The sequence below is a fragment of the Bos taurus genome, chromosome 1 (genome assembly GCF_002263795.3).
Source record: "Bos taurus isolate L1 Dominette 01449 registration number 42190680 breed Hereford chromosome 1, ARS-UCD2.0, whole genome shotgun sequence".
NCBI lineage: Eukaryota > Metazoa > Chordata > Mammalia > Artiodactyla > Bovidae > Bos > Bos taurus.
Window position 1 is genome coordinate 151497101 of NC_037328.1, and position 26635 is coordinate 151523735.

General features: G+C 41.1%; 1 protein-coding gene across 4 annotated transcripts in view; it reads left to right on the top strand.

The window, feature by feature from the left end:
• Positions 1 to 26635, top strand: part of PIK3R4 (phosphoinositide-3-kinase regulatory subunit 4) — an 86465-nt gene that overhangs the window by 20969 nt on the left and 38861 nt on the right. For 3 of the 4 annotated variants that reach the window (NM_001100314.2, XM_005202130.4, XM_059874450.1), the window contains exons 7-10: positions 6177 to 6350; positions 15323 to 15468; positions 17664 to 17867; positions 25177 to 25378. In NM_001100314.2, coding sequence (NP_001093784.1) covers positions 6177 to 6350; positions 15323 to 15468; positions 17664 to 17867; positions 25177 to 25378 — 726 coding nt within the window. The remainder of the gene's footprint in view (positions 1 to 6176; positions 6351 to 15322; positions 15469 to 17663; positions 17868 to 25176; positions 25379 to 26635) is intronic. The other variant, XM_025001065.2, reaches the window with a different exon arrangement.

Consider the following 26635-nt stretch of genomic DNA (forward strand, 5'->3'; position numbering starts at 1 on the left):
GAGATTACTGTACCTCCTCTTTTCATACCTTTATAGTTTGTTTTTAACTTTTGCATTAGTTCATTGATTCATCTCAGCCTTCTGTCTTGGACTCCAGCTAACTCAGCTCCTAGACACGGTATCCTTTGCTTCTCACCTCCCTCTGTCTGTCTTGTTCCTTTAAGTAATCTTGTTTTTATTTCTTTTCTTTGTAAAAGATAGTTCTTGAAACTTTATCTACTGGTCAGTTCATGTGGATTTTTTTAAAAAAAAAGATTGATTGATTGGTTTTTTTGGCTTTTTATTTTTTGCACGGTCTTTGTTGTTGCACTTGGGCTTCTCTAGTTGCGGGGAGCGAGGACTCCTCTTGTTGTGGAGTGTGGGCCTCTCACTGCCGTGGCTACTTCTGTCGTGGAGCGCAAGCTCCGGGTGCATGGCTTCACCAGTTGCAGCGCGCAGGCTCAGGAGTTGTGACTTGCAGGCTCCAGGGCGCGAGCTCGGTAGTTGTGGTGCACAGGCTTGGTTGCTGCAGAGCGTGCGGGATCTTCCCCTGCCGGGGGTGGAACCCGTGTCCCGTGTACTTACTGCAAGGTGGATTTGTAACCTCTGGGCCACCAGCAAAACCCCCAAGTGTATTTTGAAACATGGCCTTTATGTTCTTTTTTCACTTTTAAAGTAATTTTCATTTATTTTTTGTGTATAAAAGTTAATATATACGTGCTATAGAAAAATTGGACTTCCCAGGTGGTACTAGTTGCAAAGAAGCTGCCTGCCAATGCAGGAGACGTAAGAGATGTGGGTTTGATCCCTGAGTCACAATCCCCTGGAGGAGGGCCTGACGACCCACTCCGGTATTAATGCCTGGAGAATCCCCATGGACAGAAGAGTCTGGTGGGCTACAATCCACAGGGTTGCAAAGAGTCTGACATGACTTAGCACAGATGTAGAAAAATTGGAAGATCTAAAAAGCTTAAAGAAAACAACTCCCCTCCAGTTCTCCAGCCCATGTACAGCCTCTGTTAGTGTTTTGTTTTTTCCCTTCCTCTGGGTCATCCTTGCCTCTTCTTTCCACCCGTCGTTCCATTCTGCCATGTATGCTGTGAGGCACTGTTATGTACTGGCTAAGAGCAGCACTGTGTTTTTTTTATTTTTTTAATTGAAGGGTAATTGCTTTACAGAATTTTGTTGTTTTCTGTTGAACATCAACATGAATCAGCCATAGGTATACATATGTCCCCTCCCTCTTGAACCTCACTCCCGTCTCCCTCCCCACCCACCCCTCTAGGTTGATACAGAGCCCCTGTTTGAGTTCCCTGCGTCATACAGCGAATTCCCATTGTCTGTCTATCCGGGAGTTGGTGATGGACAGGGAGGCCTGGCATGCTGCAATTCATGGGGTTGCGAGGAGTCGGACACGACTGAGCGACTGAACTGAATTGAATGAAAGTTTCCATGTTACTCTCTCCATACATCTCACCCACTCCCCCCAACCCACCCCATAAGTCTGTTCTCTATGTCTGTTTTTCCATCACTGCCCTACAAATAAACTCATTGGTACCATCTTTCTAGATTCCATATATATGCTTTAATAAATTATATTTATCTTTCTCTTTCTGACTGACTTCTCTCCATATAATAGGCTCTAGGTTCATCCACCTTATTAGAACTGACTCAATTGTGTTCCTTTTTATGGCTGAGTAATATTCCATTATCACACACACATACCACAGCTGCTTTATCCATTCACCTGTCGATGGACATCTAGGTTGCTTCCATGTTCTAGCTATTGTAAATAGTGCTTCAGTGAACACTGGGGTACATGTGTCTTTTCAATTTTGTTTTCCTCAGGGTATATGCCTAGGAGTGAGAGTACTGCATCATATGATGTTTTTATCCCTAGTTTTTTTAAAGAAATCTCCATACCGTCTTCCATAGTGGCTGTATCCGTTACATTCCCACCAACAGTGCAAGAGCGTTCCCTTTTCTCCACACCCTCTGCAGCATTTATTGTTTGTAGACTTCTTGCTGATGGCCATTCTGACCAGTGTGAGGTGGATATCTCATTGTAGTTTTGATTTGAATTTCTCTAATAATCACTTGGTAGTGTCTGACTCTTTGTGACCCTATGGATTGTAGCCTGCCAGAGCCCTCAGTCTGTGGAATTCTCTAAGCAAGAATACTGGAGTGGGTTGCTATTCCCTCCTCCAGGGGATTTTCCAGTCCAGGGATCAAACCTGGGTCTCCTGCCTTGCAGGCAGATTCTTTACCATCTGAGCTACCTGGGGAAATAATAAGTGATGCTGAGCATCCTTTCATGTGTTTGCTGGGCATCTGTATGTCTTTGGAGAAATGTCTGTTTAGATCTTCTCCCACTTTTTGATTGGGTTGTTTGTTTTTCTGGTATTGACTTGCATGAGCTCCTTATATGTTTTAGAAATTAATCCTTTGTCAGTTGTTTCATTTGCTGTTATTTTCTCCCATTCTGAGCATTGTCTTTTCACCTTGGCTTGTAGCTTCCTTTGCTGTGCAAAAGCTTTTAAGTTTATTTAGGTCCCACATGTTTATTTTTGTTTTTGTTTCCTTACTCTAGAAGGTGGGTCGTAGAAGGATCTTGCTTTGATTTGGTTGCTCTTGAACACTTGCATCGAGGGTTTAAGAGCAGCCACTCTTGACACCAGATTGCTAGGTTCAAGTTCAGGCTTTGTCACCTACTGATTGTGGTTCTAGGGGAAATCATTCAGTCTTTTGTGTGCCTTTGTATCCCTGTCTGTAAAATGAGGATAACAATATTACTAACCCACTAGTTGTTTTGAAGATAAAATGAATTAACATATGTAATAATGCCTAGCACCTAAGTGCTCTGTATGTATTATATTACTTCTCAGTCCTGTTATTTTTTAAACCTTTATCTAGTAACATGTATATTCTAAACATTTTCTCATGTTATTAAAAATTCTTTGAAACCATAATTTAATAAGTAGAAATATTTTATTATAGTTTTACCAAAATTTAATGAACTGTTCTTTTGAATATTTAGATTGTTTTTACTTTGGTCAACATATATTATACACATCTATTCAGTTTAGTTGCTCAGTCTTGTCCAACTCTTTGCAACCCCATGGACTGCAGCATGCCAGGCTTTCCTGTCCATCACCAACTCCCGGAGCTTACTCAGACTCATGTCCGTTGAGTTGGTGATGCCATCCAACCATCTAATCCTCTGTTGTCCCCTTCTCCTCCCACCTTCAATTATACATCTAACCATTTACATGAATATTTTCTTCTGATTATTTTCTCAGGTTGGGAGTCAGAAATTTTAATTACTGAGTTAAATAATATGAGTATATTTTTAGAACTTGACACATTTTGTAAGCTTTTCAAAGCGATAATATCATTGGTGGGCATTGTTCAATAGTATTGCACAGCCTTCCAGTATGGACTAGGCTTCAATCAGTGTTGATAGCTTAAAATGATGACTTGTTTTGATGTATATTTATTTGCTTATCATTGGAGGTGAAAAAATTCCTCATGTTGATTACCCATTCATATTTCTTACTATGAATTTTTAATCTATTATTCTGGCTCCCATTTTTGGATGGTGTTATGCTTTTCTTATAATTTTTTTGAGCCTTTTATATCTACATTAAAAACAACATTTTATCACTTCTATGGCAAATAATCTTTTCTCAAATAAGTTGACTATAATTTTTTATGTCATTTAAAATAACTTTAGTGTTGTCAATTTATTTGATCTTTTCCTTCTTGTTTTTTTTTTTTTTTACTTTTGCACTTAAATCTTTTTCCATTCCAGAATTAGGTTAATTATACATTGGATGCATGTCTTTTTTTTGTATTAAAGCTTTATTTTTTTTAACGTAGAAGTAAGAATCTGGCCTGCAGTGCAGGAGGCCTGGATTCAATCTCTGGGTTGGGAAGATCCCCTGGAGGAGGGCATGGCAACCCACTCTAGTATTCTTACCTGGAGAATCCCATGGACGGAGGACCCTGGCGGGCTGCACTCCTGGGGTTGCAGAGAGTCAGATACGACTGAGTGACTAAGCACAGCATAGCATGAACTGCTTGATTAATCTTTATTTGGGGCTGTGGTATGAGGTGAAATCTAAATTTTTCTCAGGAATGTAACCAATTTTCCCAACACTATTTACTAAACATTTCATTTATTTTCCATTAATTTGTGAAGCTTCTATTAGTATCTGTTTCATGCATATATCTTTTAGGGTCGCTTTTCTGGGTATCCTATTCCATTGATTTTTTTTTTTTCACTTTGCTACTCAATATTATACTCTCTATAGTTATATTCTAATTATTATATATTTATTAACAACTTTAGTATCTGGTAGAATAAGCTCCTCAAATGTCAGTCTTCCTTTCCAAAATATTTTGAGCTATTTTAGTTTGTTGCACGTTTTAGTTTGTAAAGTTTCTAAATAGAATTCACTGGAATTTTAGACAGTGTTTTTTCTTTTACTACAGAAGAAAATTCTAAAATTCTTTCTCAATTATAAGGGAAACACGCTTCTGCACATTACTCAAAACTTAAGAAGTGATGTGTGACAGGCAGCAGTTGCACTTCGCAGCACGTACCCTGGTGCGTGGTTGTGGTTTGCCGCCTTCAGGTGACTATCGCTATCTTATGTAGTGTTTTCATATTATTCTTTTTAGGAGTATCAGTTTTATACTTTATCTCTTGACTTTTTTCTGTGCCAGATGAAGAGTTAACTCACTCATATCATAATCTGATCCCCCTTGTCCTCTCTGTTTTGAAGTGTTGGTCACTGTGTTCGCAGTGGTTATTTTTAGATTGTTGTTTCTGTAACTTTAAGTAATTCAGTTGTTTCTTAATTGGCCTTCTGATTTGGACTGCAAAGAATTTTGTGTTTCCCTCCTTCCTCCTTCACTTCCTTCATTCCTTTTTTATCTTTTTCTTTCTTTCTGCTTCTTCTGTTGGTTGCTAATTCAACTAACAATTGCATTTTTATAGTTGATGATATTTAAATTATCTTCTGCTTGTATCTTCTGCTTGTGATTCTGAAAATTCAAAATAAGTTACATGAGTATGTAAATTTTATTGACTTTAGCACCAAGTAGTGGGCAGTATTTATAATTGCTTCACCACAGTTCTGATGCCATGACTCTCTCAGTTGATGAGAAAGTCTGTAGCGTCAAGGTCAATGGATTCTTTCTTCTGTCCTCTGCAAACAACCACATACATAGTACATTGTAATTTATTTCATTTTTACATATGACTTTCTTGAACATTTTTTTTTTTTCATCCTGGAGTTTGACTTTTTTCTTTTCCTTTTAGAGAGAAAATACACCTTCTTCACTCTGTCTATAATATCTAGCTTCTTTCTTCCTAGTTTTATCTATTGCTTGTAATGTCTTCCATTTTTCTTCTTAATAGCATTTTTGAAGTTTATTGACTTTTAGTTTTAATTTGGGCTGATTGATTTCTAGGTCTTTACTAGGTTTTATCCTTTTCCCCCCTTGAATTCTTGGTTTATATCTACCATTTTGTGTTTCTACATTTTCCTCATTTTGTTGGCAAACATCCTCAAGAAACTTTCTTAGAAATGTTTGCATGGGAGGTAACCACGTATAGTTCTTGCATGTCTCATGATGGCTCATTTTTGTATCCTTATTTTATTGACAGTTTGGGTATAACATTTCTTCCATAATCTTGAAGATCTTGCCCTGTTGTGTTCTAGCCTGCATGGGTGCTGAAATGATCATCTGATGCCAGTCTAATTCTACTTCCTTTTTAAGGGATCTGTATTTTCCTTTCTGTAAGCTTATAGGATCTTTTCCCCCTTGGCATCGCAGAATTTCTTGATGATTGGCATTGTGTGGGTCTTTTTTATTTATTGTGCTGGGTAGGAAATGCAGTGTCTCTCTGTGGGTTATTGCTTAATATATTTGGCTTTTGATTCATTTTATTCCCTGGTGGCTCAGTGGTAAAGAAGGTTCAATCCCGGGTCGGGAATGTCCCCTGGAGAAGGAAATGGTAATCCACTCCAGTATTCTTGTCTGGAGAATTCCATGAATACATTCCTGACAGGCTACAGTCCATGGGGTCACAAAGAGTTGAGGACACGACTGAGCAACTAGCACTTTCACTAATAACATTTGTACTTTCAGGTGTAAAACAATCACGTATGGTTGCGTCTCTTTTTCAGGCGTCGCTGCCTATGTTGGCTGGCAGAGCTCCTCAATTCTCAAACCCCTGCTGCAACAAGGTCTTAGTGATGCTGAGGAATTTGTTATTGTGAAAGCTCTTAACGCCCTTACCTGTATGTGTCAATTAGGGCTGCTGCAAAAACCCCATGTCTACGAGTTTGCCAGTGATATTGGTAAGTTTTTGCTTCTTAAAATTAGGATGGGAAAATGAGGGAAAGGTAAGAGAAATATGGGCTTCCCTGTTGGCTCACATGGTAAAGAATCTGCCTGCAGTGCAGGAGACCTGAGTTCGATCACTGGGTTGGGAAGATTCCCTGGGAAAGGGAATGACCACAACTGATTGATAGCATTGTGGAATTTCTAGACAATCTACAGTCAGATTTTCAGCTCTTGGGTCTCTTTTGTGTGTGTGTGCACAAGCGTGCATACCCTCATGCATGCTTATGCCTGCACTCATGTTATATGTGAGTGACAAGCAGGCCACTCACAGGAGCATTGGTTCTCCAGCCCAGGCTGGGAAATACATCTTTGTTTTAATCTGTAGTTAAGTCTTGGTGATCCTGGAAAGATGAAGATTTTTTTTTTTTTTAATACAATGTAGATAAAGTCTTTAACTGCCCTAAGAGTTAGCTTATGTTTTTGGACACTTGATTGTTAGCTATGTTGAGACTGTATGTAGAAGATTGTCTGTGACTTCTGTCATTACACTGATCACCAGTTAAACACTTGCAGTATTGCCATTACTACTGTTAGTAATTTTATTAACCAATGAAAGGATTAATTCCTTGACCTTTATAATAGTTAACCTGTGTTTATCAATTTTAAATTCAGAATAAGAACAGATACATGTGACCCTTTGTAAAAATAAAAATATTAGAAGCTTTTAGTTTTCTTACCACTTCTTTTTAAGGAAGTAACCAGTATGAGATTGCAAGTTGGCTTTGTACTGAGAAAACATGAAATCTTAGACAATTACCTTTTTAGATATAATATTTTATTACTGCTTAATGCTTTGCCAATAAAATTTATAAAAACTCAAAATTAGTTAGATTTGGTTGATAAGTTTTTCTTGAGGCAATCCTTGGAGAAAAAAAGACAAAGAAATTATTATTTTGATTATTTAAATTAGATGGTTAGATAGTAGAGGTATAAAATTTCTAAAACTTTTTATGCATGAATATAGATTTTTAAAAGAAAAAAATTGTGGAGACTTGAGTATATGTAGATTTCTTATTTTATACTCCAATATCTATAATCATTCTTTTAGATTGTAATCCTAATTTGAATTTTTGGAAGATTATGTTAAAAAGAATTTAATAGTGAAGTTTTGAGTGTTGGTAATGTAATCATGATAAAAATCTCTGCTACACTGAAATACTTTTTTGTGTGTAATATACAAAGTACTAAACCTTGAGGGAATCATCTCTCTCTTTTCCTCAGTTTTTAAAGAGCTAATAGCTTGGGAAGCAAAAATTATTAATATAATAAAAGATGTTAGAAGGTCTTTTGAGTTTCTTGTCCTATGTAGTATAAGGCAGATGTAGAAAGCACCACTTTTCATAAGAATATTAAAGAGAAAATGTATCATCCTAACAAATATCTTGCTGCTTGGAATATTTTCCTGCTCAGTTCTCACATCAGTGTTGTTTTTTTTCCTCCTGTGAAAGTGGCATTGCCTTTTAAGGGTCAAATTTTCCTTGCTTTTGACTTTGATATTCTGCATTGTAATGAAAATCCTCTGTATATAAATATGTGCTTGTATATTATAATTTCACATAAATGTATTCCTTCTGTTGCTTATTAGGAAATTGTTTTTGAGATTTACTATAGTAGATAAGTAGCATTTTACTTATCTGCAAAATGGATGTCTGTCAATTTTTAAGCAAAAATTATCATAAAAGATAGTTTTTTACCTCTCTCGTCAAAATCTACCGAGATGTTTTCTGAGTTCTGCTGTTTCTAGTCGGGGTCTTCAAGTATCTTCAGTTTAACGTAAAAGCAATTATCTTGAGGTGTAGAATAAACCCAGCGCGGCACATTGGATTTGGGTTGTTTTGGATGTGGACCTCCCGTGGGACTAGAACTGAAGTTGATACTACCTATGGGGGTGAAGACGAGCCTTGCTGGGAAAAATCAAGCAAATAATCATTTGTTGGCATTTTGAACTGTTTAAAAAAGAAAAACGTTTTTAATAACTTAGAAACACCTACTTACAAAGCAGATGATAAACTGTGTGCATCTCTCTGTTCTGTCTTTAAACTGTGTGTGGCTAGTCTGTTCTAGAGATTCTTGGTGGGAATTGTGCTGGTGGTGGTGATGATCGTGAATGATACTAATCAAGCTTCCCACTTTGAATTTATGAAAACTCACCTTTCCCTCTTGTCCTCGTTTTCTAGTCACCAAGTCATGTCTGAATCTTTGCGACCCCCATGGACTGTAGCCCACCAGGCTCCTCTGTCCATGAGACTTCCCAGGCAAAAATATTGGAGCTCATTGCCATTTGCTTCTCCAGGGATCTTCCCGACCCAGGGATCAAACCTGCGTCTCCTTCCCTGGCAGGCGAGTTCTTCACTGCTGAGCCACCTGTGAAGCCTCTGCCTTTCCCTCCACCTGTCCCCAGAAAACTGGGAGTGTATTGGATGTTTTACGGAAAATCGTCTTGATTCTGTTTTCTTGTATTTGGCATCTTTGAAGTTCTTTGTATCCGTTAGCTGCTTACCGACACAGTAATGCTGTGTGAAAATCAACCACGAGATCTCAGGAAGCGCTTCAGTCAGGTTCTCATCATGCATCTAGGTGTGAGCTCTGTGGGCGGCTCTGCTTCAGGCCTTGCGTCTCCCGGACTGTCTGTGGGGACTGGGATGTATCTGTGCCCTCCTGGGCCCATGTCGGAGGGGCAGCAGCTACCCAGGTGACGTCCTGGGTGGTGGCAGAAGCCTAGCTGTGTTGCGCATTTCGAGCCTCTGTCTGTTACACCTCAGACGTTCCATTGGCTAGAGCAGGTGCTGTGACGGAGACGAGGGGCGGCCGGAGATGGACCCTTTGTGCAGGTGAGCGCCAGGTAAGGGTGTGACTGTAACACAGGTAACACAGAGCACTGGACCGCTGATTCAGCCTCGTCTTCTGCCCAACTTCTGCCAGGTCGTCTTGAATTGAGTTACCTTTTGGAGGTTTTTCAGTGTTCTTCCAGCCCTCATTTTCTTTATTGTCAGAGGGAAACTCCAGCCCTTCCATCGTTGGCTGTCTCAGAAGCTGTAGGGTGTTAATGGAATAACCAAAATCACCTCCATGTGTAGAAGAATTGGAAATGGAAAAACTCTGGAGACAGATACCTTGAACAATTTTTTTCTCTTGCCCTATTTAAGTAATATTAGTACAAAATAGGATTTTTTTTTATCATTTCTTATTTTTTAAATTTATTGTTTATGGAACTGGGCCTGGTTTGTAACGTCATCCAGGTTTCATGTGTGCAGCATTGTATTTCTGCTTCTGTGCACACTGCAGTGTGCTCCCCACCAAAAATCGGGTTTCTGTCCACCATCGTTCAGTTGATCCCCTTTACCCGTCTTGCCCTCCTCCCTGCCCCTCCCTGTCTGGTAACTGTTACGGTGTCCTCTGTATTTATACGCTGCTTTTTTTTTTGGCTGAGTTCATTTATTATTTTTTGTTTGTTTTTTGTGTGCCACACATAAGTGAAATCATATGGTATTTTTCTTTCTCTGTCTGACATATTTAACTTAGCTTAATACACTGAAGGTCCGTCCATGTCGTTGCAAGATTTTGCTTTTTTTATGGCTGATTAACATTCCATCCCATCTTTATTCCAGATCTTCTTTATCCATTGACGGGCACTTAGGTTATTCCCCATCTCGGCTGTTGTAAATAAAGCTGTAATGAGCATAGGGGTGCATACATCTTTTTGAATTAATGTTTTATTGTTCGGATAAGTCACTTACATGTGGCACACCAAACAGCCAGGAATAGCTGGGTCTTATGGGAGTTCTGTTCTCACCTTTCTGAGGAGTCTCCACAGTGTTTTCCATAGTGACTCCTCCAGTCTCCACTTCTGCAGTGTGAAAAAGGTTTCCTTTTCTACACACGCTTTCCAGCACTTGCTGTTTCTCATCTTTTTGATAACAGCCATGCTAAGAGTGTGAGGTGATAGCTCATTGTGATTTTGATTTGCATTTCCCTTATAATCAATGATGGTGAAAATCTTCACGTGTCTGCCAGCCAACTGTATGTCTTCTTTGGAGAAATTCAGCTCCTCTGCCCATTTATTATGCAGGTTGTTGTTTTTTGGCTGTTGAATTGTCTGAGTTCTTTATATATATTGACATTAACCCCTTATCAGCTACAGGCCTTGCAGATAGCTTCTCCCACTCAGTAGGTTGTCTATTCTGTTGACGATTTCTTGTTTTGTGCAGAAGCTTTTTAGTTTGGTGTCGCCCCATTTGTTTATTTTTGTTTCTCTTATCTGAGGAGACATGTCTAAAGATTTTTGCCAAGACTTTTGTCAGAGAGCATGCTGTTTATGTTTTCATTAGTTCCGTTTTTCCAGCACTGTTTAAGAGACTGGCCTTTCTCCATTGTGTTATCATGTGCTCTTGTCCACAAGTGTGGGTTTATTTCTCTCTGGGTGATGCTCTATCCACTGATGTAAGTGGGGTGTTAAAGTCCCCTAGTTCCCCTCTTGGACTTCCCTGGTGGCTCAGACGGTAAAGCATCTGTTTAATGTGAGAGACCTGGGTTTGATCCCTGGGTTGGGAAGATTCCCTGGAGAAGGAAATGGCAACCCACTCCAGTACTCTTGCCTTGAAAATCCCACGGATGGAGGAGCTTGGTGCAGGCTACTATCCATGGGGTCGCAAAGAGTCGGGCACGACTGAGTGACTTCACTCACTTTAGTTCCTCTCTTGCTGTCAGTTCTTCCTTTAGGTCTGATAATGATCGTTTGTATGTTTTGATGCTCCTGAGTTAGCTATGTGTGTGTGTATGTATATATAAATCACTGTTATGTCTTCCTGATGAATTGTCCATTTTATCCTTATATACTGTTCATCTTTGTCTTTGGTTACCTTTTTTGGCTTGAAGCCTGTTTTACTTGATATGAGTATGGATACATTCCTTCTGTTTAGGCTGTAATTTGGAGTCTTCTGTCCCTTCACTTTGAGCCTATGTTTGTCCTTAGAGCCGAGGTAAGTGTCCTGGTGGCAGCATATATAGTTGGGTCTTATTTTTCCTTTTAACCTTTTATCTTGTATCGGGTTATAGCCGATTAGCACTGTTGTGACAGTTTCAGCTGAACAGCAAAGGACTGAGCCATACATAACATGTACCCATTCTCCCTGAACTCCCCTCCCATCCAGGCTGCCACGTGACATTGAGAGAGTTTCATGTGCTATAGGGTAGTTCCCTGTTGGTTATCCATTTCCAGTATAGCAATGTGCACAAATCTACCCCAAGCTCCCCCCCTGTGCCTTCCACCATCCTTCCCCATGGCAACCATAGTTTCATTCTCCAAGTCTGTGAGTCTCTTGCTGCTTTGCAGATCAGTTAATTTGAAACATTTGCTTTTAGGTTCCACATATAAGGGATGTCATGGGCTTCCTTGGTGGCCCCTATGGTAAAGAATCTGCCTGCAATGAGGGAGACCTGGCTTTGGTCCCTGGGTGGGGAAGATCCACTGTAGAAGGGAATGGCCACCCACTCCAGTATTCTTGCCTGGAGAATCCCGTGGACAGAGGAGCCTGACAGGCTACAGTCCATGTGGTTACCATGAGGTTTATATGAAACATCTCATAGGTACATGTGTCTTTTGCAGTTCTGGTTTCTTCAGGGTATATGCCTAGGAGTGGGATTGCTGGGTTATATGGTGGGTTTTTTAAGGAATTTCCATACTGTCTTCCATAGTGGCTCTATCAGTTTACTTTCCCACCAACAGTGCAAGAGGATTCCCTTTTCTCCTCACCCTCTGCAGTATTTATGGTTTGTAGACTTTTTGACGATGGCCATTCTGACCAGTGTGAGGTGATATCTCACTGTAGTTTTGATTTGTAGTTTCCTCTTCATTTATTTATATATATATGACATATATATCATTGGAAGGACTGATGCTGAAGCTGAAACTCCAGTACTTTGGCCACCTGATGCGAACAGCTGACTCATTTGAAAAGACCCTGATGCTGGGAAAGATTGAGGGCAGGAGGAGAAGGGGACGACAGAGGATGAGATGGTTGGATGGCATCACTGACTCGATGGACATGGGTTTGAGTAAACTCCGGGAGTTGGTGATGGACAGGGAGGCCTGGCATGCTGTGGTTCATGCACTCGCAAAGAGTTGGACACGACTGAGCAACTGAACTGAACTGAACTTCATTTATTTGGACTTCTGTGTTTTTAAGTTTGTTCCTTCATTTGTGTAATATTTGTCTGCCTTTTCACGATTGTTTTTTAAACTTAATGTGTTTGAGGTCTCCTTTTCCCAGGCTTCAAGCTTGAATTCTTTCTTCCTTTTGGTTTCTGCCCTCTAAGGTTGGTCCAGTGGTTTGTGTAAGCTTCATATAGGGTGAGATTTGTGCTGAGTTTTTGTTTGTTTGTTTGTTTTTCCTCTGATGGGCAAGGCTGGGTGAGGTGGTGATCCTGTCTGCTGATGATTGGGTTTGTATTTTTGTTTTGTTTGTTGTTCAGATGAGGCATCCTGCATAGGGTGCTGCTGGTGGTTAGGTGATGCTGGGTCTTATATTCAGGTGGTTTCCTGTGTGTGAGTTCTCACTGTTTGATACTCCCTAGGGTTAGTTCTCTGGTTGTCTAGGCTTAAAGTCAGTGCTCCCACTGCAGAGGCTCAGGGCTGGATCTCGCCAGTCCCAGCACAAGGGGCTCCTCGTGTGTTCTTATTCTAGAGACATGGGGTTTAAAGGTTTCAGTTTCAGACACTGGGACCTCCTCAGCGATGACGGTGGTCAGTGTTTTTCTGGTGAATCGGGAGAAAGATTTCCTGTTTTCCTCCGGGGAAGCCTGCCCGCACCTCGCGCACCTTGGCGGGCTCCTTGCAGTCACAGAGGCTGAGCCCTGTGCGGGGCTCCAGAAGACCTCAGAAGATGCCTTCTGACCTTTCGGTGGGATGGTCACTGAAGGGGGTGGTCCTTCTCGGGTGCTGGTGCCATTCTGTTTTCTCAGAGGCGTCCTTGCTCGCTGACAGAGTCATAAACGCAAACAACTTTTTTTGTGTGTGTGTGTGTTTTAGTCTCTTTGGTTAAGTGTTCCTTCTGTTCATTAATTTCATTCCTGAGCTCACTGGACTATCTCTGTGAGTTTTCTTGTGGCTCTTTGAGTTTCCTCATGACAGCTATCTGGAATTCTCTGTCAGATCCCTGTATTCAGTGGCTTTAGTTTCTGGAGATTTTTCATTTCCTTTTTGTGACACAATCTTCCTGCTGTTCTTCAGGGTGCTTGATGAGGGTGTTTCTCTTCCTGTGCCTTGGAAATAGTGAACACTTCTTGATTCTGATTCACCACGCTGGAAGGCAGTAGTCTTTCTCTGCTGTCCGTTAGGTGGCACTATAGCCTAACTTTTAAAGTTCCTTTGTCTGTGCTGCCTCTGGTTATCTTTGGGAGCCCGAGGTTCCCACCCTCTGCTGCCTCGTTAGAGGTGTCGCCCCGCAACCTCCTGGCCGCTCCCGAGCCTCTGGTGGCGGTGTGCCTTGCACTGCCGCTGTTGCTAGCGTCACTGCCCGGGCACCAGGGTAGTGGGCCCTTGGTCACGTGCAGCCCCAGGCACTGCTCTCACAGGAGAGGGGAGGGTGGACAGGAGCTGGGGTCACGGGCCCATCTCTGACCAGTCTGGTGTTGCAAGGTCTGAGGGCTTTGCTGCCGTGGCGGGAGGTGTGGGGGCTGGAGTTGTGGGCGCCTCTGTGACTAGGGGGACGGGGTCCTGGCCCACTGCCGCCCGGTCACCGGAGGCTGTCGGTGCTGCTGCAGAGGAGGCCAGAGCCGTGAGAGCCGCCGCCTCTGGGGCCGCGGCTCAGCTGCTGTGGGCGGAGGGCAGACTGAAGTCACCACTGTGTATTCCCTGGTCCCACCTTCCCTGTTTGCTCCGGTCCCCCCACTTCTATAGATGTCTAGGTAAGTGGAATTCTGCACCTGGTTGTGTTGGGCAGAGGCACCTTTGTTGAGTTTTTGGTGTTGTACTGATTGTAGAGTAAAAAAGGAAGACAAAAGGAGCATCTCACTCCACCATAGTATTGACTTTGTGATGACAGAATTCTTATTTCTCTGTTAGCCTGAATTTCTTATGACGTCAGTATTCTCTAAATGATGATGTCTTTGTATCCTCAGAACTAATAGGTTTTTGCTTTATTGTTGTTAAATCCAGTTAGTTTAGCTGTTTGACTTTTATCCTAAATCTTCAGTTAGTTGAAATCATTGACTTTAAGTGTCGTACAGAAAATAGTTAAAAGATGTGAAAGATACTCATTGAATTTTGTGGTTTAATCTTACATCTTAACTCTTTAACAATGGGCAGCATATGTTTTCTGCCTTTCAGTCTCAATTCATATTGCCTTGTGAATGCATTCATGAGTATTGTATTCAATACAATCAGATCTTTGTATTTAAATGAGTGTCAGTCAGGTGAGATCATTCCCTTAATCCAAACTGTGACTTGGAGGAGAAACGCCTTCGCTGTTTCCTTGCCCTCTGTGTGGTGGCTGTGCGTCCCTGAACCTCCCTTGGGTGCATTATATGGGGTCACAGTCTGCCGTGTGCTGCCGGGACTCAGGTCTCTGTCTTGTGGTTTTTAACTCAGTCTCTTGAGTGAGTATGTGTCCCCAATCTTCAGCCCTGACTACAAACATAACAGTTTGAATCCCAAGGAAAGAGGGAACTGTTTTGCTCTCTTATGGTATTGTTCATATTTATGGGTGGGAATAATATAATGTCAGTATGTTCACCTGGCTCAGTTTATGTCCCAGGACAGTCAGAGGCAACCTGATAGTAACATTTGGTATAATCCCTTTATCAATAGTGTTATAAGGTAAAAATTTGTTTATCTTAATAGTGGGAAACTCTTTATGAACATGGTATCTTGATAGTACGGACCTCTTTATGAACATGGTTTAATCCATGCCTTTTTTTTCCCTCTTAGCCCCCTTTCTGTGTCATCCCAACCTATGGATACGCTATGGTGCTGTGGGATTTATCACTGTGGTAGCTCACCAAATAAGCACAGCTGATGTCTACTGCAAACTGATGCCTTACCTTGACCCATATATTACTCAGCCAATAATACAGGTATGCATGTTCCAGCTTGGAATCAACCCTCCCTTCCAACTGTGCCCCTTTAAGAAAAAGGTTTGGAGAGTCCTATTTTTATTTAAACTTTTAAAGATTTAAATTGGACTGTAGACTTTTCACATTTCTTTTGCGGTAGTTAATGTTAATGAACAAACGCTCTGGACTATGAGAGGAGCCAGGGAGCTGGTATGCTGTCCATCATGTTGAGTGTAATGCAGCTCCGTGGCTCACCCTTTCTCCTTTCGTGTGGTGTCTGAAGCGTCTGCTGTTACGGGAAGTGTAGCAGGAATATATATTGATGGACCTGCTTTTGTATAGCTGATTCCAGCCCAAGTCCACATTGATAATAAATTGGAAGCAGGCTTTTTCCAAAATTGGTTTTTAGAGCACTCACTGGTTCTGGTTTGTTTTTTTTTTTATCTAAAGACAACTGACCCCTCTTGCTCCCTGCTCCTCCCCCACCCTTTCCTAAGCAGTGTAGCACTTGTTGATAAACTTTGGGTCTTTGGTTTGTACAAGGCAGTTATTTATCCAGCTTGTCAGTGTATATACCCTTCATTTTGCTGAATAGCCAGCTATCAAAATATTGATAGATGTTTAAATTGAATGGACTTTTGAGAGGTGATTCTAGTTGCTAAAGCATCCTAAAATACCTGTTTTTCTTTTGCAAGTTCCTATTCCTCTCTAGCTTTCTCCTACTTTTATAAGCCCAGTGTGCCTTCCCTGTGGTTGGAGAAAATGGCCTTGGATATCCTCTGCAAATAAGTGGCTATGACTGCCTTCCGTCTTTACTTTTCATAATAGAGTAATCCAACGTGGGGAATCATCATTCTTTCTTTCATAGAGTTTGTAAATTAAAATTTTCATCCTGAGAACAATTTATGTATCCTTGAAAGATAGATAATATTGCTAAAACATGACCTTTTTTGAAGTTTATTAAGGCTTTCTTAGAAGCCAGGTCTAGAGATTCCTACTGCTTTGACTGCTTATTCTATTTTGAGCCATAGAAGTTTGGCTCTTTGGAGAAGGCAATGGCAGCCCACTTCAGTACTCTTGCCTGGAAAATCCCACGGACTGAGGAGCCTGGTAGGCTGCAGTCCATGGGGTCACAAAGAGTCAGACACGACTGAGTGACTTCACTTCACTCACTCCATACTTTATCACTGGAGAAGAAAATGGCAACCTACTCCAGTATTCTTGCCTGGAGAATCCCATGGACAGGGAGCCTGGCAGGCCGTGGTCCATGGGGTCGCAGAGAGTTAGACACGACTGAAGTGACTGAACAAGCAAGCAAGTTTGGCTCTTAAACTATTAAGAAAGAAAGAAGTGTTTCTGGGATTGAAAAATTAGATTCATTTGTAATAACTTTTAGTTGTGTTTCACTAAAATAAACCTGATATTAACGTTGTTTGTTAGAAATTGCACCATTCTCCTTGTTTTTCAGAAATTGTTATTAGTGTTACTTTTTGCTTTTATCATTGTTGTATATTTTGAAAGGCCAGGTTTAGGAGCTGAGAGACTGCTTATCTATATGCTTCACAGTTCTCACTTTTCTGCAATTTGGATTAGACAAAAGATACCTTTGTATGCTGGTTTCTTTTGGCCAACTCACCAGGTAGTTAAATCTATCTAAAAAAGTCCTCTTGGTTACTGTTTAACTCCTTTTATTATAAATGCATTGACAAGGAGAATATTCTTGGGGATTAAAAATGAACAGATTTTAAGAACTCTATGGAGAGAGTAATGTTTTTTAGAAGTGGTTGAAGCTGTTGGGAAAACCTGATGACTGAAGGGTGGCCTTGTGGCTGTTGAGCATCTTCTCTGGATTAGTACCTTTTGGCTGTTAGACCTGCAAACTTCAGATACTTCATAGATCTGGAAATTCATCTGATGTTTTAAGATCTAGAAAACTTGGGGTCTAAACTTTTCTAGTCTGGACATTGGTAATATTCAAGTATGATAGACACAAATGTATACTCAGATGCTAAAAATGAATGAAGAAATACCTTCACTCTCTAAAGGTCCCTGGTGTTCTTTTTTCTTCTAAGCAAAAGTTGCAGATGTAAATATCTCCCGTTTTCTTAGAAAATGAATGCCCATGTTAACTTTACACAGGTTATATTTATTGAATTTGAAAACAGCTGTACTGTATGTTATATCTTTGGCTGATTCTTTTTATTTTTCTAATATAGATTGAAAGAAAACTTGTTCTACTCAGTGTTTTAAAAGAGCCAGTAAGTCGTTCTATATTTGATTATGCTTTGAGGTCTAAAGATATCACTAGCTTGTTCAGACATCTTCACATGCGTCAGAAGAAGCGAAACGGGTCTCTTCCTGACTGCCCTCCACCCGAGGATCCTGCCATAGCACAGCTGCTGAAGAAGTTGCTTTCACAGGTAGTATCACCTTTCCGGAATCTTACATTTAAATGCAGATTTTATAAAAACATGGAGGGATACATCTAGCATGTAAAAATATTTTTGATTAAGTTGTAGCATAGCAAATGAGTAAATAAATCTGACAGATATGCATTTGCTTTGGTATCTAAGGCATGCTGTGACGATGATAAGGCACTGGGTTGAGTTAAATAAGGAATCATGGGAGACTGTGTAAGTTTGTTTGTGGTTACTGGCTATGTACATGAGGGAAAAAGTAGATACAACCTTAGATTTAAGTAATATTCTCGATTGCATTTTATATTTCGTCAAAAATATAAAGAAATTCAGTTAGAAAAAAAAATTACAGAACACAAATGCAATAAAACTCTTGGTTTAATTCAGCTCAAAATTTAGAGTCTTCACTACATGCAAACAGCTGAAATGCTGGGACTTATAATGTGTCTTAGATTGAATAAACCAGCAGTTTAGTGCTGTATCTTGCAAATCTGTGGATCTGAATCCTTGTTAACAAATCTCGTTAGAACTAGGAATCCTTGTTATGCTTGGCATTATTTAAATCTAGACTCAGCATCCTGTTCTAGAGGGGACATGTGGATCCTAGAGAAGACAAAGTAGGAGTGTAACTCGTTAGAAATAAAGGGTACGGTTCCTGAAAAGATGTTCAGTGGGCCTTAAAGCGAATGCTTGGGGTCACTGTTAATGAGTGTCTTTAAGTCTGTGGGACATGATGTTTAAGAACATGAGTATCGGTCACTACCTTGTCTAAGAGAAAAGAAGAGAGAACACCTCTGCTGCGGAGAGAGAATCGGTCAGCTTCGGGAGATAAATCCTTTCTCACATCGATGCCTGTTACTGAATATCCGGTGCTGTCTGATGCCCAGATATCGGTTTGGGTGATTGAACTCTGCAATAGGCTTCTGTGGATGCTGGTTAATAACCCATCTTGGTTCTTTGAGGTCTAACTTTATCTGGAGACTTGAGCTGCCTCTGAAAGTCCCTTGCAACCCAGTGGTTCTGTTTCCTGTGTTTCAGAGGACTTCAATTTGATATGACTTGAATTGCCAGAGAGCTTGTTTCTTTGAGTTTTCTTTTAACCTTGGCTTGTACATTAGATGTATTTTCCAGTTTATGGAAAATTGGATATTGAATCACATCTTCCAGTTCTTTCTCCAGAGCAAGTAATTCTTATCAAAAAGATTTCCGCATGCATTAAAAACCACCCCAGTTTAGATGTTTCTTGGAGCTTGAATAGTGTAATTCTTTTGTATTTCTCTCTTCCATGCAAATCCTGTTTATTAAGTTGAAATCTTCTATGCAGAAGTTTTCTCTTCCGTGTAGGTCGTTAGTTATTTTGTGGAACCGCCTAAGCTCCTGATTGTTGCTTTTCACCTTGCCGTGGGTGTCAGTTTTCCGCTGCCACGGGTAAAGGGAGGGCAAGGGGAGGGGCAGCGTGCCTCCCTTTACCCTTGGCATAGCCCTTCTGCATCCTGCTGCTCTTCTTCCCAGCCCCAGGGCCCTGCTGCTCCCCGGCACCAGCCCCCATCACTGGGGTCCCAGTGAAAGCACTGCACTCTGACTGACTTGTATTCCTGAGTCTCAGTGCTTGAGGTCCTCACTCATCTCTCCTTCCTGTGAGTGGAAACGGGGATATGCTGTCTCTGTGAATAATCTTAGGAGACTAGTCACAGACAGTCTCAGAAGACTCCTCAGGGGCAAGGATGCTCTGCTTTAAGGGCTAGGTGCTGCTGCTGGAAAGGACAGCAGGCTAGAGTCTCCGAGGCCCTGGGCAACAGCAGCACAGCACTGGCTTCCCCAGGTTGAGAACACGCAGTGAGTCTACTTTCTGTGTTGTGTGCCTGTCCTTGAAATAGGTTTGATGAGTAGATATTGGCATCATTTCATTAGATAAGGAAACTGAGGCTCAGTGAGGGTAGTTAAGCTCCTGTGCATGCACACTTAGTGAACATTACATTTCAAAGCTAATGTTGGAACCTAAACCTGTCTTCACTCTGCATGCCTCCCCAAGTCCCCCACCCCCGCAAAGTGCCATCGTGCCTCTCAAAGTGCCCAGAGGATAAGGGACTAAAGCTGAGAGTCTTGCTGGGGTTTTATGTGGACTTAGGAAGAGGCCTCTGGGCCGCTCATCTCTTCCAGCCCTTTGTGAGTCTGTCTTTTTGGTCCCTTTGCTACTGAGTTTGTTGGGATTACTAGAAGAGGCCTGGAGCCAGAGGCGGTTTTGGAGGTGGGAACTGAGTCCTTGTCCTAATGTTAGGAATACAGAGGGGAGAAATTAGCCTCTGCAGAGTTTACCCTCCTGCAGAATTTTTTTTTTTTTTTTTGCTCGGGGTTCTTCAGTGCTCTTTTCTGTAGTACCACTTGGGGACACTTGAGATACAGTGTGACTAAAATAGGCCTTTCCAGAGCAGCCTAGTGTTGTTTCTCTGATATATTCAGAGCACCAGATAATAGACTTAAAGTACACTTCTGGAATTACCTCTGTGGGAGTTGAAATCTGCCTGTACTCCAGATTTTCAATAGGATTTCCCATCTGGAGGTAACACATGTCAGGATTATTTTAGATTGATCTCATCTATGAGAGCTCCCTGTTTTTTTCATATTCATTTAATCAGATACTAGAACAGACACTTTAACTAACATTTTAAACTTTTACATATTTTTAACTAAAAAGATTTTGACTTGGTAGTATAGATGCATGGTGTAAAATTGAAAAGCTGTATAAGAAGATATACAATAAAATGTAAGTTTTCGTCTAATCTCTGACTCCTGGCCATCCGTTTTTCTTTCTCTGTTGATTGTGAATTTTATACTGTTGGGTGCTGAATCCCTTTACACTACACAGTTGGCCCTCTATATCCACACATTCCACATCCATGAATTCAACCAACCGTGGGTCGAAAATATTAAAAAAAAAAAAAAATTCCAGAAAGTTCCAAAGAGCAAAACTTGAATTTGCCTCATACTGGTAACTGTTAACATTGTATTTACAACTTTTTACATAATATTTACATTGTTTTAGATATTATAAGTAATCTAGAGGTAATTTAAAGTATATAGGAAGATGTTTGTAGGTTCCTTGCAAATACTGTGCTGCCATTTTATTTAGAGGATCAAGCATCTGTGGATTTTGTTGGGGGTCCTGAGGATGGCTATATTGTGTTGGATTTGTTCTGTAGTTAAAGTTATTTGGAGTTGGTTTGATGATGTTAAGCCTTGGTTTTGAGCTTTGTTAGAAGAGATCCAGATCAGCCTTTGGTCAGTGGCCAGCTTAGCTTGATTCCTAGGGACTTGTGAGGACATGATGTTCTCTGTGGCAGGAGGGGTCTCACTTCCGGCTGGTAGGAGCAGAGTGAGTGATCCTCAGCCTTGTCAGCTCTGGGGTTATTTGGCTTGCTGCTTTCTGTTGCCTTTTCCTGGTCCCAGGTGTTGGTGTTCATACGCATGTAGCTCAGCACTCAGTGGGAGACTGGTGGCGCCCTGACCACAGCTCTTGCTTGGCAGGGGATCTCTCTTCTTCAGGGCTCTGCCCCATTCTTGGCCGTTTGGCTTCCTGGAACTCTGATTTGTCTCTTGAATGTGGCTCTGATGAACTCTGAGTCCCCCCCACCATCGCCCTCCTCACGCCATGGCCTGGAAACTCTCCAAAGAGTAAGCTGGGACAGTCATAGGACTCACCTTTATCTGGGGGAATCAGAGCCCTGTGCTTCCTGTTTTCCAGTGTCTGAAATGTGTCATATCGTATTTTTTGTCTGGTTTTAAAGTTGTTTTAAATGAGAGGGTAAATCTTGTCCCTGTTATACATCATGGCTGGAAGCAGAAGTCTGATGAATATTAAGGGACTACACTTTTGCTGTAAACAATAGAATGGGAAAGATGAGATCTCTTCAAGAAAATTAGAGATACCAAGGAAACCGTTCATGCAAAGATGGGCTCAATAAAGGACAGAAACGGTGTGGATCTAACAGAAGCAGAAGATATTAAGAAGAGTTGGCAAGAATATACAGAAGAACAGTACAAAAAAGATCTTCGGACCCAGATAATCACGGTGTGAGATCACTAACCTGCAGGCATACATCCTGGAGTGCAGTGTTAAGTGGGCCTTAGGATGCATCACTACGAACAAATGCACTCAATATGCCAGCAGATTTGGAAAACTCAGCAGGGGCCGCAGGACTGAAAAAGGTCAATTTTCATTCCAGTCCCAAAGAAGGACATTGCCAAAGAATGCTCAAATTACCGCACAATTGCACTCATCTCACACACTAGCAAAGTAATGCTCAAAATTATCCAAGTCAGGCTTCAGTAGTACGTGAACCATGAACTTACAGATGTTCAAGTTGGATTTAGAAAAGGCAGAAGAACCAGAGATCAAATTACCAACCTCTGATGAATCATCGAAAAAGCAAGAGAATTCCAGAAAAACATCTGCTTCATTGATTATGCCAAAGCCTTTGACTGTGTAGATCACAACAAACTGTGGAAAATTCTTCAAGAGATGGGAATATCAGACCACCCTCCATGCCTCCTGAGAACTCTGTATGCAGGTCAGGAAGAAACAGAACTGGACATGGAACAACAGACTGGTTCCAAATGGGGAAAGAAGTATGTCAAGGCTGTATATTGTCCCCCTGCTTATTTAACTTATATGCAGAGTACATCATGAGAATTGCTAGGCTGGATGAAGCACAAGCTAGAATCAAGATTGCCGGGAGAAATATCAATAACCTCAGATATGCAGATGACACCACCCTTATGGCAGAAAGTGAAGAACTAAAGAGCCTCTTGATGAAAGTGAAAGAGGAGCATGAAAAAGCTGGCTTAAAGCTTAACATTCAGAAAACTAAGATCATGGCATCTGCTCCCATCACTTCATGGCACATAGAAGGGGAAACAATGGAAACAGTGAGACTTTATTTTCTTGGGCTCCAGAATCACTGAAGATGGTGACTGCAGCTACGAAATTAAAGGACGCTTGCTCCTTGGAAGAAAAGCTATGACCAACCTAGACAGCCTATTAAAAAGCAGAGACATTATTTTGCCAACAAAAGTCCGTCTCATCAAAGCTATGGTTTTTCCAGTAGTCATGTATTGATGTGAGAGTTGGACTATAAAGAAAGCTGAGCGCTGAAGAATTGATGCTTTTGAACTGTGGTGTTGGAGAAGACTTGAAAGTCCCTGGGACTGCAGGGAGATCCAACCAGTCCATCTTAAAGGAAATCAGTCCTGAATATTCATTGGAAGGACTGATGCTGAGGCTGAAACTCCAGTACTTTGGCCACCTGATGCGAAGAACTGACTCATTGGAAAAGACCCTGATGCTGGGAAAGATTGAAGGCAAGAGAAGGGGACGACAGAGGATGAGATGGTTGGATGACATCACCAACGCAATGGACATGAGTTTGAGTATGCTTCGGGAGTTGGTGGTAGGACGGGGAAGCCTGGTGTTCATGGGTTCGCAAAGAATCAGACACGAGTGAGCAACTGAACTGAGCTAATTGTCCTTGTCAGGGTTTTTTCTTTGTTTTTTGATGATGCATTCCTAACATTTTTTTAATTGAGATATAGTTCATAGTGAAATTTAGTGTTTAAAAGCACACAGTTCAGTGGTTTTTAGTGTATTCACAAAGTTGTGAAACCATCACCACTAATTCTAGAACATTTTCTAGAATATGTGAAGTCCCTTAGTTGTGTCTGACTCTGTGGGACCCCATGGACTGTATGTAGCTTGCCAATCTCCCCCATCCATGGGAGTCTCCAGGCAAGAATACTGGAGTGGGTAGCCATTCCGTTCTCCAGGGGATCTTCCTGACCCAGGGATCAAACCCAGGTCTCCCGCATTGCAGGCTGACACTTTATCTTCTGAGCCACCAGGGAAGCCCCTGGAACATTTTCATCAGCCTGAAAAGAATGTCCTTTTCCATCAGCAGTCATTCCCTATTTGCTTCTCCCTCTGGCAGCCACTCAGTCTGCTTTGTGTTTCTGTGAATTTGCCTGTCTTGGATATTTCATGTAAATGAGATCACACAGTATGTGACTTTTGTGACTGGCTGCTTTTGCTCAGCAGAATATGTTTAGAGCTCCATGGTTGGGGAGTCTCTGCACTCAACCTTCTTTCTGGCCTTCCCTTGTGTGGATTGAAGCAGAGCCATCCTTTCCTATGAGCTGAAATGTAGGCTAAAAAAAGAGAAGAACTGTTAGCTGTGTCATTGTCTAGGTAGATTTTAGGAGAAATGTAAATAAATCAATTTCAGGTTAATATTGGAAAAAATTTGTCAAGGATATTGTACAAGTATTATACTTTAATGTTATTTTATTTCATTATTTCTTAGCTTTTTGACTTTCTAGAGTTGATTTTCCTCTTGTGCCAGTGGATTGTGACTATTACTTTAAGCTCCAGTTTTAGAGGGATTTTAGATTGAGGCCTTAGGGAATTGTCATTTTATTAATTTTTTCATTTGCGTAGTAAAAACATTCTACAGGAGTTCTTGGAGGTGGGAAAGTTAAGAAAATGCAGAACTGCTCCAAGTACCAGAATGTTTACTTTGCACATTGAATTCATTATTTAAATTAAGTAGTATTCATTAGCTGTCAGTTTGAAGTGTTTTGTCTTACGTGGATTAATTTACTAAAATTTTATAATCGTCTTATAAGATGGGTACTAGTAATTACCCTCATAGGTAAACAGAGGTCCAGAGAAAGTGGGTGGCTTGCTCACGGCCATACAGATTGTAAGTAATGCGGCTGGAATTTGAACCACAGCGGCCTGACTCTAGTCTTCCTGTTACCTTAGGATGCCAGTGTGTTGCTTACACTTGCCTGTCGGTCCATGAGGCGTGTGTTGAGAATGCTCAGAATGCGTTATGCATCACAGAGTGCCTTCCCAGCAGTGTCCCACCACACAGTCCACCACATCTAGGGACAAAGTCCAAGTACACGCTTTCTTCTGCTTCCTGCACTTGCAGAAGTTATACATCACAGGTCTACCAGGCACTGTAGTAAGTTCTTTGGAGATTTCAAAGGTGAATTGTATTTGAATGTTGCCTGTTAGAAAGAATGTTAAGATATAAATCATGATACAGAGTAGAAAATGCCCGGTAGAGGGAGAGTGTCCTCCGAGATCAGAGCACTGTTGTTCTGTAGTGAGAATTCCCTTTCCTCTTGCCTTTGCTTGCTTCATTTTACTGTTCTCACTCTTAAATTTTAAATTGAGTGGTCTGACCCTTCAGTTGTGAGTCATTTTGAGGCCTATTATTACTTGCAAAATAACCTAGGTTTTATTTGTTTTTAGGGAATGACAGAGGAAGAGGAAGACAAGCTTTTGGCTCTGAAAGACTTCATGATGAAATCTAACAAGGCAAAGGCCAATATAGTGGATCAGAGTCATCTCCATGATAGTAGTCAGAAAGGTGTAATTGATTTGGCAGCCTTAGGTATAACTGGGAGACAAGTTGATCTTGTTAAAACCAAACAGGAACCAGATGACAAGCGAGGTTAGTATATTTCTGTGTGTGTGTGTTAGCTTGTTATTACTAGTTATTTCATAAGTTTTTAGTAGTAAAACTAAGAAGTCACATTTCTCACATATAGAACTTTCAAATACAGTGAGTGAATGACTCCATTTATATTTAATAGCAAGAAGACTTGGGAGAGGAAAAGTGGAGAAGTGGACATACAGTTAAGAAATTAAGTAACTTTCCAAATTCATGGATTTGTACATGTGGAGTCAGAATTCAATCCAAAGTCTGACTCCAAAGCCTAGTTGCCTCTGCGGCAGTATATGATTGAAGGCAAAATTCTATTTTTTAATCCTTTAAGCACCAACCCAAGGTCAATAGTCTATGTAAAAAGAGGGTAAAGTTTCCTATCTTGTTACTAGTGGGTAACGGCCAGTGAATTGAATAGTCTTGCAAAGGAGAGATGCATTCATGATTTGAAAGTAAAAGTGTTAGTCGTACCGTCGTGTCTGACTCTCTGATCCCATGGACTGTAGCCCACCAGGCTCCTCTGTACATGGAATTTTCATGATTTTAAGTCTTGAGATTTAAACCTGTTGGCTCTTGTGATATTGATGTTGATTGTGTGAGGGTTTTAAAATCTCATGCATTCTTCCCTTTAACCTTTTTTGGAGATATACTGACTTCTAAGTACATGCCTTTTAAAATCCTTATATTCCAGCATCGGGCTTTCCCTGTGGCTGGGTGGTAAAAAATCCACCTGCTATGCAGGAGACACAGGTTTGATCCTTGGGTTGGGAAGATCCCCTGGAGAAGGAAATGGCAACCCACTTCAGTGTTCTTGCCTGGAAAATCCCATGGACAGAGGAGCCTGGTGGGCTACAGTCCATGTGGCTGCAAAGAGTCGGACACAATTTACAACCTAACAACAACATTCTAGTATCAGCTTTTGAGGGCAGCTGATGAATTACTTTAAAAAAAGAAAAGACCTCTAACTGTTGAACTTGGAATAAAGTATTTGCAACTTAACTATTAACGGTTTACAGCAGCGGTCCCCAACCTTTTTGGCACCAGTGGCTGACAGTTTTTCCACGGGTGAGGGATGAGGTTGGTTTCCGTTTCACTGGCTATTCACATTTTGCTGTGCAGCCTGGTTCCTATCCATCCATGACCTGGGGGTGGGGACCCCTGACTTATAGACATAAAATGTTAAGCATTTATACCATTCATAAGAAAAACCACAAGCTCCCGAAAGAAAAATAGTGAAGGATTTGAACATACAAGTTATAGAAT